Here is a 15,936-nt window from a genome sequence, read left to right on the forward strand (position 1 = left end):
TTAATTCAATAATATACATGTTAATTATAGTTATTAATACATGATCATAATTGAGTAGGTATTAATTATTATTTATCAATACATTAATTAATTCTTAATTAAATATATATAATGTATAAGTATATAATAATTCATAATTAGGTTAATGTATATATGTATTACTCACTCTCTTCCCTAATGTATGCAGGGCAATTGATGGTAGCCATATCAAGTCGACAATGAAGCATGACATTAAGGACATACCTACCCACTCAACATTGAGGTCATGCTTGCCTGGTATTGATGTAGAAACCACTTCCACTCTGTTCTTCTATAAGCAATATGTGATACACAAAAACCAAACGTGATGTTTGTGTCATTGTGTTAGGAGATTCCAATGATGTGGGCCATCAGAAAGCTTCATCCATCCACATGTGTTTCAAGTAGCGGTAAGGAGCCTATACTTCATATTCGAGGAGTGTGCATCATGTCCTACTTGCTTGTAGACTAGAGATATGGAGCTTGTCCAACAATCATCACCCCATTCAAAGAATCGCACCCTCTAGAGAGGTGGCCATTGGAAGATTTTCAATCGCCACCTTTGTAGAGATCATGTGCAAATTTAAAATGCATTCAATATGTTAAAGATCACTCGTGCATTCTTAGAGAGATTGGTGTCAATCTTGATCATGTTCCCATGTACATTTGTCGCTTACTGTGTTCTCCACAAATTTCTTTTGGAGAACATAGGCGACAAGTTTAGAGAGAATAACTTTGATGCCCATCTAAACAATGCAAATATAGTGCACAATTCACAACATCGAAGCATGTAGAGGACCAAGACCTACATTGGGCAATCTTTGAGAGTGAACTACACATGTTGATCTTTGAAGCAACATGCCTTCTTGGTTTTTCTATGCCAGTGTCACAAATAATTTAATAAAGGTGACACTTTTATTCTCCACTTTGAAAGTGAACATTGGATTGTAGTTTACAAATCTGCATTGAAAGTTGAAAGTTTACATTGAAAATATGCTTTCAAAGTTGATTGAAAATGTGCATTCAAAGTTGAAAGTTTATATTTAAAATTTCCATTGGAAATTATACATTAAAACTGAAGCATTAATTATTTTATCCTCCACTTCAAAGATATACAATGGATTATGCAAATTGCTACTCGCAAGGAACTTTGTATAAAATTTGAGTCTAAACAAATTTGCAAGGTTATTGAAGTTGCATCCAAAACACCAAAAGGCATATAAGGTAATAGTGAAAAACACTAATAAGATGGGGATAGTAGTTGCAAAATAAGTGCATTAATAAGATTTTTAAAAACCCTAACAATATGGGAATGGTAGCTGCAAACAAAGTATTGAAAGGGACCTAAGCCACTACAATGACATGAATCTAGTTCTGTTCTAGTAGGATATTCCTTGTTGGTGCAAGGAGCTTTGTAAGTTCAAGCTATGTTTCCATGTGTTTTAGCTCCACCTCCTCGAGTGTAGTTGCAAACATCCCTATGTTATGCTCCACAGATGTGTCTAAAGCCTCTATATCTCATGCTAACTTTTGCTTCTTGGTATTTTGTCCTTGAACTTGCTAGGTGGTTGCAAAATTGGGCGCAACATCATCCACATTATAATTATCACTTTGGATGGAGTGGAGTTTGCTTAACTTTTGCTTCTTGGCATTTTGTCCTCGAACTTGCTGGATGGCTGCAACATTGGACACAACATCATCCACATTATAATTAGCAACTCTTGATGGAGTGGAGTCTACCTCAAGCACCCTCGTTTGAAAGTGCATTTGTTGCTACTAGTACCTCCTCCTTATCCTTTGCCAAGGATACAACATCTAGAGACATAGAGCCCTCGCTAGGGAAGCCTCTTGTAGCCCTAAGACCTTAGGGGTGCCATTAATCAAGTGAGACATTCTACAAAAGTTCTCCCATCTTGATAGTTCAACCCATAAGGATGCCTTCTTCTTATGCCAAGTTTTCTTCAAATTCTCCCACTTATTTTTACATTGTGTGTTTGTAAAGTTAGTTCCACACTTTGCATTAAGCTCATGTGTTATGTCAACCCAATGTTTTGCTTTCAGTTGTCTCTATCAAGGCTTATCCACTTGACTTCATAGAAATCAACTAGCACACTTGTTTCTAGTGAATGTCAAAATTTTAAGGTTTTTTTTTTTTTTTTGGGCTATTGGAGCTTCTGTCAAGGAAGTGGTTGTGGAGGTACCCTAGGAGAGTTGTGTTTGTTGACTCACTTGGGTTGTGGGTAGGCGGATAACGATTGAAGGAGCAAGCAAAGGGGGCCGAATTGGAGTAGGAGGCATTGCCATAGAAGGCACAACACTAATTGGCACTTGGGGAGGTGGTGGTTCAAAAAGAGTGGCATGCATTAGTGATGGGAATGTGTTCCCATAAGTTAGGATTGGTGGTGTGCACGTTTGGGAGTTTGGGACAACCTCATCTTAAAAAGGGAAATTTGACAATTGAGAGTCTAGTCGAGAGGTTCGTAATGGTTGTTTGTCATTTGTGGAAGGTTGCACTTGAGGTATTGAAGCCTAGAATGCTAAGAATGCATGCAGGCAAAGGAAAGAATCCATTCTTCATGGATCCCAACATGGGGTGCTTCCCCTACTTAGTGCCTTTCGTGTACAACAAAAGCTTTCTCACATGATAAGGTTGAATAGGGTTGCCATAGCCCCACCCAGATGCATATACGTTTGGGTCTTGTCTTTCTTGCATACCTTTATGGGGTGCCCCTATAGGGGTTTGTACTATAGCTCAGCCTTCATGGTTCCATCCCTTAGCATGGAATCCTTGTGCATCAAGATATCCCTCTTGCGTTGCGGCTAACACAATGTTGTTGATTCTCTTGGTCTCAACTTTGACACTTGGACTTGTTAGATCATGCCACGGGTCCTTCATGGGCTCATTTGCACATCCTCTAGACCATGCCATCGTGATACATCATGGTTCACTTCCCACTTCCTGTGGCTCACCTCAACCATGTTGGGTCCTCTCGGCTCGCCTCAACCATGTTGGGTTCACTTCCCACTTCGTGTGGCTCGCCTCAACCATGTTGGGTCCTCTCGGCTCAACCTTTGAGCACGGGGCCCAATTGCCTTAGCTTCGTAGAGAACATCACAACAATGAGGGGCAAGGGATGGTTGCTCTTAGGCCCATTGTGGTACCTAAGAGGAGGAAGGAGGTAGACATGGGTTGCCCATGCCTTACACTTCCTTTCATCATACATAAACCTCATTCTACAATTGTAATAGAGTTAATGTGTAGGCACATGCATGCAAACATTGATTGACTTGATATTGAGCTATGTTAAGACCCCTAACCTATTTTTCTATGATTCAAAAAGCTTACTTCGTGTGGGGAGATGCAAGAGTCTTCTTATTGATGTGATCATTGAGTTTTTTTCAAGGGGAGGTCGGTATGAGGGATAACAGTACATTGATAACTAGTTTGTCACCACTGACCATGGGAGAGCCCCTCACATGCGCCTTCAACTAAGCCTTATATAAAGCCCCCACTATGAAGTCTATCACTATTGATTAAGGAAGAGCCCCTCATATGTGCCTTCAGCTAAGCCTTATATAGAGTCCCCATTATAAATATAGTTCATAGCCCTCTATATGGCCCTTTGCAACCTCTCTTGTGCTTTCATGTGCTCTTGTGTGTTAGAAGTGCAGGGTAGCTCATTTGTGGTTCCTTGTGTGGAGAGTGTAGGGAAATATAGGGGAGGGCATGTAGAATTATAATTGGACTGCCATGTTAGAAAAGTACTTAATGTGGTTGCCTTTTTGGGAGGATGATACCTCATGTGTGAGGTGTATGAAGGAATGAGAGGGTTGGTTCATCACAATATGTAGGGTAATAGGGCTAGTATAGTGGCACCTAATTCGCGCCCTATTGAAAATTCTTTGTAGCTAAGATTTGGGAAAATCCTTTTGTGAAGAGGTGCACAAGAGTAAGGGGAGGCGAGGGAATTACTCTGACAAATTATCTGGTTGCAATAGACGAGATCGGAGCTCAAGAAAAAATTTCAGTGTAGTAAAAAAAGCATGCAAAGCATCCCTAGTAGAAGGACAGGCTTTGTGGCAGTAGGATGTTCATTAACGTTGCAGAGCTTCCCTAGTAGAAGGACAGGCTTTGTGGCAGTAGGATGTTCATTAACGCTCTCTCCCCTCCAATCACATCTTCAAATTTCTGTCTTTTTACTAGCTATGGGATCCCTCTCAGAAGGGGGGTGTATTGGCATGGTAGAGGGGGCGTCACTTTATTGGCCCCCTTACCCTACATCATGTGAACATAAAGGCAATGTTGAGCCACCCATTTGAGGCTTTAAATTTGACCAACTCAACCACACACACTACCAATTTGGGCTGTCGTTTGGGTAGGCCAAAGTGAAGCAGCCAAAGCAAAACCCCGCAGTGTGCATCTTATCGTAACCAGGCGATTTGGGCTGTCCACTAGTGAGCCAACTTGGGGAGGTTCGTGGAAGAGGTCCAGCCATGGCTGCCCTGCAGCTTCCTTGCGCTCTTTCCTGGTAAGAATCCTGTCCAATCCTGTTTCTATCAGCTAATAGGACATGATGCCATCTCATTATTAAGTGCCTTGTGACCCTGGAACTCGCACTTCCTGTCTATCTCCTCTCAGCGACCTGAAAAGCAGCTTCAATGGCGAGAGCTTGAGCATTACCGCTGCAGAGAGTAACACTGGGCTCTGGAGCAATAACAAAGGTTCTCTGAGAATAGAGTGCAAGGAGTCGAGGATCGGGAAAAGGCCTGTACCTGTGCCCAAGGGAGTGTCCTTTAACATGGAAAACCAGACCCTCTTCGTGAAGGGCCCACTTGGGGAACTCTCTCAAACATACCCCCGTGAGATCAAAGTGGAGTGTGATCCTTCTGGCACTATTACTGTTGCGCGTGCCCTTGACACCAGGCGAGCTCGTCAGATGCATGGCCTTTTCAGGTAATCACCTGCATTACTGATGTAAGGAGTTATTGAGTGCCTTGCTCTAAAGTTGCAGTTTCAAATCCTCACTTCATCTAGCTTTCATGCATGTGTCCTGTGATTTTTCTTTTCGTAAAAGCCTGTCTTCAGAATTGCTAATGGCGGAGGACACTTACTTTCTGCTTTGTACCATTAATACAGTTACCTTACATTGTCTTTTGGGTCCATGTGCTGTAAAGTACCGTTGTGTAACTCAATATGGCTGTGCATTTCAATGTTTCTTGGCAAAGGGCTTTCATTTTCAATAGATCTGCTTCCATGTTTTTCTCGTCTTCCTGCAAATGCACTGCTTTCAGGCTGGATTGATAAACCTTCTTTTTTCCTTTCGTTTCGTGGAACACAATTGATCTTCACACATTTATCTTGAATTGATCATTGTCTAGATAACATTAAGCTAGTACCCACCAGTGCTTAAATGTAGAGTCTGTGGGGATTGTCCCTGTGCACTCAAGTAGGGAAACATTTTGGCTATTGTACTGTGAGTTTACTGTGTCTTCACCACAATGTATTGCTAACTGTTGTTTTGTCAACCAAGCAATGCTGGCTCTGTTGCTAATGCATGCATATGGTTGCTCTGCATATTTTCTGACCCTCGCACATCGTGCTTAGTTGCATCTTGTCAACAAAATTGTTCTTTTATCAGTATTAAAACACTGAAATTTACACTGGATCAATGGCATCACTGCTGCACTTATTTTAATGACTCAAACTGTGGGATTGCTGTAAATTGTTTGCTGAAAACCGTAAAGTGCTTATTTTTCATGTTAGCTACTTGGTTAGATCACCTCTTGCATTTCAAACTGCTGCTAGCCCGCAGCAGTTTGAGGAACATCATAGGGATAGTGTGTTTCCCTTGCCCCATCTCATTTGGATCCTTTGTTCAGTGGCCCTTAGGGCTTCCCTTTATGTCTTGGTATGGAGGTTTCCATTGTGTTTGTAAATGGCCCATGCAACATCAAAAAGGCATCTCTAAGCATCAAGAATTAGCAATATATTGATCTTTCATGGCATCCAACTCAATGTGATAGACCCTAGTAATTGCTGAAATTTGAGGCTTTCTTTACAGTGCATTAGCCACTACATTCTTTTTGCTATCAATATGTACAATTTGAAAATGAAATATTGAGAGGAAGTTTGCGAATTTCATATGCTTCTCAGACAGTGAAATCAACCCCTAAAAGATAGTGTTTTGAGGTGAAAAAAGCATGAACTACAACAAGCAATTCCTTCTCATAAACTTGTAAATTCTTGAATCTTTTTAGTACCATGGAGAACACAACTTTCATAAGCTACCACACGACCATCTTACATTAAAACAATGCCAATGCTATTACCAGATGCATCACATTGTAGTATAAAATATCTCTTGTGGTGTAATAATATAAGAATTGGATATGAAGTCATCTTTTCCGATGGCTTTTCAAACGTGGAAACTTCCATTGTTGTCCATCTAAATGGAACATCATTCTTTTGCAAAGTATGCAATGGAGAAAGAATTTTAGCAAAGTGCTAGACATATCTTCTCTAATAAGAACATAGGTCCAAAAAGCTACAGATTTCATGTACACTTCTCAAGTGTAGCCATGACCATATTGCTTTAACTTGTGTGGGATCCATGTGTACCCCATTAGGCAATACAATATGCCCTAGAAAGTGGATTTCATGCAATAGAGCTTACTTCTCTTGTCATTGGTTGATGCTAATGTAACTTATTAAACACTATGTCCAAGTGCTTTCTATGCTTCTCATTCTTTGAATGTACTATTTGTTGAGTGAAAAAATGCATTACATATTGATTAGCTCTTTTAAATAGCCCTAAAATATGTAATGATCGAAACTTTCAATAAAAAGAAATGTGTTTTTAGAAAATTTCTATTTTTCACAAGCCAAACCTGATTTGGGACGATCCACTCATCTATAAATAGATAGGTTTCCCACTCTTCAGGCTATCCTTGTTTTGTAGGTCACATGAGTCCACACTATGTCCACTACTGTTCGCACCTTGTTTTTAGCCTGTAGTGCACATTTATTTGCTATCTAGCATCCATTGACCATAGCCCATACTGTGTGCTTGTCCACCATCGCTTGGTGATTGTTTCTACTATTGTCAACTAGCTAGCCAACCTATTGGTCTGCTTCTTTATTGATATCAATTTTCTAGCATTTTTGTTAGTGTAGGCTCGTAAAACATTGAACTCACCCTCCTTAGTTGTTGCCCTACTGTTTACAACGTTGGCGATTAGTTTTCTAGTATTTGGTAGGTGGTACATTGTTGTCCTTGCTAGATTTAGGCTCCTTGCTGCGTTTTGGTTATTAGTGTATTACCTTTCCATATTTAAAATTCTTTTAGCTCTGAGTGGTGATTACAACACTTAGGATCCATCTCCAGTGGATGTCACTCTCCTACTACTCTCGTTGCTCTGCCTTTGAGCATCTTTTACACTCTTTTATCATTTTCATCATTTATTCATTGAGAGTTCTTATTCTTTTTTGTTTGTGTTTTTGTGTTATTATCTGTGTTATTTTGTTTTAGTTGTGTTTGTACATTGTGTGCTTTCTCAGTATAAATCCTAGCATATCTTCGCATCGTATCAAAGCCGGTGCTCTTGTAAAGAGTATCTTGCGGGTTTTGTGGAGAGCCCGGTGTTGTGCAAGATACATAAATGGCATGCAACCAATTCACAATGTTTGAAACTCCTTCTTGGGATCCTACTATATCTTATTAGGCTTTTCTATCATTAGAGGCTCTGAAGCATTATGACCAGACGAACAAGATAGAACAAGATAACATTTTTACTTTTACCTTCTTTTTTGTGGCCAAATACATGTTTCATGACAAACAAGTTCGAAGAATACTTGTGCATTAGGTATTTTCATAGCTATTGCTCTCCAACTCTTACAAACATTTCTCCTAATACATCTAGATCATAGTTACCAGGAACGGGGAAAATGTCCAAAGTGAGGAAACGGAAATGGAGGGAACAACATATATATATATATATATATATATGTAAATAAATAAATAAATATAAATATATATATAATATATATATATATATATATATATATATATATATATATATATATATATATATATATATATAGAGAGAGAGAGAGAGAGAGAGAGAGAGAGAGAGAGAGAGAGAGCCAACATTCCCTTTTACGAAAAAAAAGAGAGCTAATACTCACTTGTCTTAGAATCTAGAGAGAGATCATATCAACCATAATTCGTAAAATTAAACTCTAGAGACATAATAATCAAGTTTCAACAATAATAAAGATTCAAAACATTGTAACCAGCAATGGATTGTCGCATTCATGATTGGCAACAAGTGTGCATTGCAAAGACACAAAATATGCACTAAACTTTAAAGCCTAAATAGTAAAGATCCAAGTTACAAGAGCTCCAATTTCCAAGTCGATACTCTAAAGTTCCAAAAGGCTAGTTGCTAAGTGCTTTGATTCATGGAAGATGGCTCCACTATGCCTGAATGCTTATCCTACTGAACAACATCCTGCCCATCACTATCACTATTACCATTATCATCGTCATCTTTTTTCCAACGTATAAAAGAATCAGCCTTCGCAATTGATGTACGAGTTAGCAAGCGAAGATTGGAACTCACATAAACTAGGTCATTCGTCTTCATTGTACCAAGACGATTTCTCTTCTTTGAGTGAATGTGATTGAATGAGCTCCATAGTTGCTCTAAACAAGAAGAGCTAATTGTTTGGCTAAGAATACGAATAGCCAAACTCTGCAACTCTGGAGCTTCTGCCCCGTAGTTCCACCATAAAGTAGTTCCAATATTTGTCCTGTCCTCTAATGTATCCTTTGTACCAAACATCCCTAATGTTTGCCGATATATAGAGAGCTGATTTTTAATTTTGCGTTGCATTTCATGGCTAGGATAAAGCCTTGCAAGCAATGTGTTCCAAGCCTTGACCACCTCAAGGTCTCTTTCTTGCATCTTTCCTTGAAACTCAGGATCAAGCACATATGCTGCAACATGCATAGGAGAGTCATACTCATTCCATCTGTTGATGCATAACTCCTTGATCTGCTCATACCTATCTGCATTTGGTTCCAAACTCTCCAATCTCTCAATCATGCGATCCATACCTTCATAGATCTTCCCAATGCATGGATCCATGCCATCTGAAAGCCTCAATATGTGTATAATAGGATCAACCATTTGGTTGGTGTGATTCACCTCATCCCAAAAATCTCTATCAGAGACATATGCATTACATAACATAGCAGTAGGAGTGGCAGCCCCAGTCCAATTTTCATACTCATCACTAGCAAATAGCTCCCTAATTGCACCTTTGCAACAGTGCAATCGACCAAGCATAAGAAAGTTATATGCAAATCGTGTATCCGAGTATTTAAGGAGTTCTTTGTCACTTCTCGTGCGAAACTCAACATGCAAGTACTGATGATTACATATAAATGTGATAATCTTGTTGCCTTTTGCAACAAGAGATGCAATCCATGGCAAGTCCCCAATATTCTTCAACAAGTTATTCAAGCAAAGCGCCACGCATGGATTAAGGTGATATGTGGATACATTGCCATTAAAATGTTTCATGCTGCCTTATTTGTAGGTTCACCATCTACTACAAACTGTACTACATTTTTTGCCCCAACAGCTTGCACTGCCTCGCACCACTCGGATGCCAATACATTTGCACTCTTTCCAGTCTCTGAAGCATCATGACTACCAATGAAGTATACATCCCCACAAGAATATGCGACAACACCATGTATGGACCCATGGTGTGTGTCACTCCATCCATCTGCTATCAATGCTACTCCATTTCTTGCCCATTGATTGCGAATATTTGCTGTTGCAATCTCTATGGCTACTTTCTCCTTCTGAAGCAATGTAGTACTGATAGTTTTTGATGAAGGGGGCTTATATGTGGGTCCATACTTTGCAATCTTTGTCACCATATTTAAAAAATAAGGTGACTTGGCTGATTTGAATGCAATATGGTCATGGTAAAAAAAGCGTGCCACTACCGCATTTGTTTCCTCTTTTTTCTTTGGTTCCCATCAAGTGTGCAATGAATTTTGTCTCTTAACACCACGACCTACTGCCATTGATGGCCCACGAGAAGGTTGCATAGTGTTGGGAATAAAGGCCTCTTGCCTTTAAATGTGCTTGGGTGTGAACACACCCTTAGCACTTGTACACACACACACACACACACACACACACACATCTAAAAACCTAGAGGTACACACTCGTCATTGTAACTAAAAATGTGCACTCTCTCTGCGTTGCTCTAATCCACTCTCTCTCTGTCTCTCGCTGCGCGTAACAATTGACTATCTCGATTTTCATGCCTAACCTATCACTACAAACTGGTATCAGAGCCATCAGGTTCTGTGTGCTTCCCGAGATCTAACATGACTAGCAGACAAGTGGAGTTCTTGACAACTTGTGTGTCGGGCTGAGGCAGAAGACCATGTGCGCAGAAGGTGACCAGTGTGGCGACTGGGCAGCGGGGTCCAGCGACTAGGGAACGAGTGTCACGTTGAAGACCAGTGGGCAGCGACCAGACCAGGGAACCAACATTCATGGCGTGTGACAATTAGGGTGAGTTGAGGAGGAGACCATATGATTGACGAAGGCTAAGTCGACGGGTAGGCGAGCCGATGACATACGTTGTATAGGTCAGCCGTGAGACCGGGTGACGCCAGCGAAATCAGTTATTGTGATAGTCGGCGAGGGTTTTCCCAGTGACACAAGTCTGATAGGCAATTGGCGGGGCTTCAGGTCACACGACGTGATTGGCAAGTCAACGGAGTCACAAATTTGTTTTTATTCCTTCAAAATTTTCTTGAATTTTCCCTTGGCTTGATAGGGGTTTGCGCGCACAAGCACAGAATTAAGATTTGTGCATATTTTGGTTCGAAAATTTGGGGCTTTTCCTAGAATTGGGGATTGTGATGCAGAGCAAGACCATTTGTCTCAAAAATTGCAGGAATTTGTGACATTTTGCTTCTGACATTTGGGGCTTTTCATGTAAATGCAAAAATTGGGCTGAAACTTACTCAATTTCTTGACATTGATGCACATTGGACCCCGTGCAATTTGGGGCTTTTGCAGTTTGGGCAAAATCTGTGCAGCATTTGGTCATTTTATGTACATGCAGGTTCAATTCCATGTAGTTTGGACATCCAACACTTGAAAAAATTGGGGGTTTTGCTGAAATTGCTCTATTTTGGCAAATTTTGCCTGTTCTATGCATGACAGAGAAAATGCAGATGTGTGGTTGATGCTTTGAGCACAAAAATTTTGGGGCTTTTGATCGCTCGTGTCAAATTTTATGCCTGTGGGTACATGTACAACAGAAATTGCAGCTAAAATTTGGGATTTCTCTTGTAATGTGATGCATATGCCCTTGGAACAGCTGTAATCAGTCGTGGAATGCTGTAGCACATGGTTTGGTGCTTCTGAAAATTTAATGACAGATCTGAAATCTGTGCTTCTGAGTGGTCATTTACTATTGGTTGGTACTTGTTTGTACCTTGGTCACTTGGGTGACAGTTTTGCAGCTAAAATTTGGGATTTCTCTTGTAATGTGATGCATATGCCCTTGGAACAGCTGTAATCAGTCGTGGAATGCTGTAGCACATGGTTTGGTGCTTCTGAAAATTTAATTACAGATCTGAAATCTGTGCTTCTAAGTGGTCATTTATTGCTGGTTGGTACTTGTTTGTATCTTGGTCACTTAGGTGACAGTTTTGGGCCTGCATTTGCTATTTTTTGGTCTCATTTGGGCTGAAAATCATGGCTGGCAGCAATGACAGCAATAATCTCATTCACATAAAGAAGCTTGAAGGAGCACATAACTTTGTGTCAAAAGATGACGTACCAGCGAGACAATAGGGTTTGCAGGGAGGAACACGGAGTGAACTCGGCAAACATGGAGAAGAGAAGAGAAGATAGAATAAACTCTGATAAATGTAATGATGAAGATCTGAATCATGGAGTGAATGTGATACAAGGAAACAAGGGTGCCGTAGCACAAGGAAAATAATGAAGACAGCCACGAACCTCGAACCGCAATGTCCTCCTAAAGGGGTGTGAGGGTAGTGGAGAGGCTGGAGAGAAGAGGTGACGGATTGAATGAATCAGCCATGAGGAATGAATGAGAGAGTGGCCTATAAATAGGTATAGTCTGTCTAGGATGGCGTCCCTTTTTGGGGCTGCAAACCCTAAACGCAGAAACGTAAAAACACAAACTGCGGGTGAAGGGTTTCTCAAGAATAAGAGAAGAGTGAGGTGGAGATGCAATGCTATATGTTGAAGAATGCTCATGCAGCAGGTGCCACTTGGACAGTGTTTATCGTGGGGAAATTGTTTACTTGCCCAAGCGCCCTAGTACAAAGATGATGAAAACATGCAATGCATAGGAGGAATGTTAGACTTTGTGTGGTGCCAAGAACCATAAGGATATGCCCATACTCGATCTTAGGAGGTGGCTCCATGCTAACCAAGTGACTAAGGCAAGAAGAGAAGAGAAGGAAGAAGATGTAGAGGATCCCTAAGATCCAAGATTTCCACCGGAAAGGGAACGTGCAGTAAAGACTAGTAGATAGAGTAAACTGGAGAACCCGAAACACAACCTTGGGAGAGAAGCCACTAGCTTCGTGCATCCATGTTGGAAGGAATACGAAGGCCTCGTCACCAAGTCGTAGTTCAACCTCTGAGGTCCCGATCTAGGTGGTACCTGAAGATCCTGGGTATCAGTAGAAGAGATGACTGGTCGAAGACAACCACTCCAAGAAAGTAGAGGATGGTTGAAGAACTTCATGTGGAGTAGGTTCCCCCTTTGAGGTGGGAGGTGGAGGGGCCTCCGCTGAAGTCGAAGAAGTAGATATCCCCTTTGAGGGTAAAGAAATAACATCCCCCTCTGAATCTCCCTCTGAAGTAGATAGGGAATCCAAAAGCTTATGGATCACAGACTCCGAAATGTCTGATGACGAAGGAAGTGCTGCTGGTCATGCTGAAGAAGGTATCTAGGGTGTTGAAGAGCTCCCAGAGGTAGCCTCTCGAACTTGAGTAGTGGAGGGTGGGGAAGGGTGGGGCTCAGAATGAGTAAGAGGTGGGCAACAATCGCTGTCTCTCAGTGGAGCGGATTGGGTAGCCAAAGAAGAGGAAGGAGTCGAGTAGCCACAGTCTCTCGAAGGATCAGAATGATGAGGAGACGGTATTAAACAATCTCTGTCTTGATGGAGCGGACTTCAGATCCGTAGGTCGTGGAAGCCACTGTATCTGAAAATAAGTGGGAGAAGACTGCTGCTGATATTGCGACAATCTCCAGGAGGTCGTAGTGCCAATCGATCCTCCATGTGCTCGAAAGGACTTAGTGCGCATTGGATGCATCTTAGTGCCTTGAGCATAGTACTCTGATAGCCGATGTAGAATGATCTCTGTGGCCTAGAAAGGAGAGATGGCACAAGGAGTGTCTGGTGGAAGATGCATATACTCCGGGGGGGTGGGGAGCAAAGATCGAAGTTGGCAAGCATCGATGGTATACTCGGTGATGCCATAGGAGCACCCAGTAGTTTGGTTGTCTGTTGGTAAAGAAGCCATGGATACCAGTGTGCGTTGTTGAAGAAGGAAGGGTTCAGCCACCATGAACCACGAACTGCAATGTCCGCCTCAAGGGGTGTGAGGGCAGTGTGAAGCACGAACCGTAATGTCTGCCTTAAGGGGTGGGAGGGTAGTGGAAGGGCTGGAAGTGAGTTGCCAGTGGGAGGATGTGACCAGTAGTAGGAGGTTGCAACCAGTAGAAAAACGTAGGAGAGGAGAGAGAAATACTAAAAACGCAAGTGAGGAGAGAGAAAGACTAAAAACGTAGGCTGTAGGAGAGAGAAAGGCTAAAAACGCAAGAAAAATAACAGCAGCAGTCAATATGCTGAAATCAGCTCCGAACAGTGTGTGATAAGTTGGAAGTAGGTGCCAGATTATTGTAGACAGCAATGCCAGCTTAGACCGCGATGTCCTCCATATCTGAGGTGTGGGCAGCAAGTTGAAATACCTGAAATATGCAAAAACGAGATTGTTTATTTGAATGGAGAGTGATCAACAATAGTCACTTTGCTGTAAACAGCTGCAAACTGCGGGTGGAAGGCTGGAAATAGGCGCCAGACTGTAGATGACAGCAAGGGACAACTGAGACTGCGATGTCCTCTGCGAAAGGGGTGTGGGCAATAAGCTGAAAACACCTGAAACATGCAAAAACAATATATTGATGCAGTGGAAGAAAAAGAGAAGTTGATGTCGAACCCGCCACCGGTCTTTGCCTTCACTGGAGTGGAGGATCCTTGCCATGTTTGAGCAAAGCCAACTTTGATACCATGTCAAAAGATGACGTACCAGCGAGACAATAGGGTTTGCAGTGAGGAACATGAAGTGAACTCGGCAAACATGGAGAAGAGAAGAGGAGAGAAGAAACTCTGATAAATGGAATGATAAAAATCTGAATCATGGAGTGAATGTGATACAAGGGAATAAGGGTGCCGTAGCACAAGGAAGACGATGAAGACAGCCACGAACCACGAACCGCAATGTTCTCCTGAAGGGGTGTGAGGGTAGTGGAGAGGTTGGAGAGAAGAGGTGACGGACTGAATGAATCAGCCGTGAGGAATGATTGAGAGAGTGGCCTATAAATAGGCATAGCCAGTCTAGGATGGCTCCTCTTTTTGGGGCTGTAAACCCTAAACGCAAACTGCGGGTGAAGGGTTTCTCAACACTTTGCAGTTTGGCAAAACAATGCTACAATATCCTATTGCAAAAGAAGCAGGCAAAGCCAATTAAAACCAAAGGGGCAAAGCCCGCAGACATGAAACAAGAAGATTGGGATGAGTTAAATGAGCCTGCACGCTCAACCATCGAGCTATCGATTTTGGATGCCTTGCTGTTTAACATTGAAGGTTTGGATGCCTTGTGCATATGCTATATGGACTAGATTGGAAGAATTGTATGCACAAAAAAGTGCTGCAAGCAAAGTGTACTGGCTGAAAAGCTCATGGATTTGTGTATGAAAGAGGGTACAGCAATGTCTACTCACTTGAGTGAGTTTAACTCTATTTTCAGCCAGTTGGTTGCCTTGAAGTTCATGATTGATGAGGAATTTAAGGCTACTTTCTTGCTTTGCACTCTACCAGAGAGTTGGGATACATTCAGGACTGCTATGAGCAATTCTAATGTGATCCTTTTGTATGCTGATGTAGAGAGTGCTCTACTCATGGAAGAAATGAATCGGCAAAACAATTCATCCAGTAAGTCTTCTAGTGCTTTGCATACTAGGGGCAAATCACATTAAAAGGGCAAATATGATAGCAAGGGACGCAGTAAATCACGTGGCAAAGATGTTGAATGCCATCATTGTGGCAAGAAGGGTGACTTTAAACGTTGCTACAAATGGAAGAAAGAGAAAGGAAAGGGCAAGAAGACAGATGATAGCAAGGAAGAGAAGAAGGACAGTCAGCCTAAGAAGAGCAGAGTAAAAATTAAAGAGGTGAATGTAGTCACTCATGACAGTGATAGTAGGAGTGATGTACTCTTTGTCTCTTTACACTTGGCTTTACTTGTAGATACAGATGATGACATGCATACTTGGATTCTCGATTTAGGTGCTTCTTTTCATGTCACCCCTCATTGTGAGTGGTTCTCTGACTATACAAGGGGTCGACATGGTGTTATCCATCTTGGGGTCAACTATGCATGTGACATTGTAGGTATTGGTAATGTGCAATTGCAGTTTCAGCATGGCTCTATCTTCACACTTCACACTTTAGCATGTATGGCATGTACCTCAGCTCAAGAAGAGCTTGATTAGCACAGGACAACTAGCTGTCCTGTGCTTGATTAGCACATGACAGCTAGATGATGATGGTT

At 41.6% G+C, this 15,936-nt stretch overlaps 1 protein-coding gene across 1 annotated transcript in view; it reads left to right on the forward strand.

Annotated features, from left to right (window-relative positions):
* The first annotated feature begins 4,388 nt into the window (after positions 1–4,388).
* EMB2394 (Ribosomal protein L6 family) overlaps positions 4,389–15,936 on the forward strand; it is a 38,654-nt gene continuing 27,106 nt past the window's right edge. The window contains exons 1-2 of the mRNA XM_087694839.1: positions 4,389–4,547; positions 4,658–4,972. Of these exons, the coding sequence (XP_087550965.1) occupies positions 4,513–4,547; positions 4,658–4,972 (350 nt within the window). The 5' untranslated portion in view covers positions 4,389–4,512. The remainder of the gene's footprint in view (positions 4,548–4,657; positions 4,973–15,936) is intronic.

This window comes from Lygodium microphyllum, chromosome 15 (genome assembly GCF_053477565.2).
Source record: "Lygodium microphyllum isolate KBCC chromosome 15, Lygodium_microphyllum_v1.1.10, whole genome shotgun sequence".
NCBI lineage: Eukaryota > Viridiplantae > Streptophyta > Polypodiopsida > Schizaeales > Lygodiaceae > Lygodium > Lygodium microphyllum.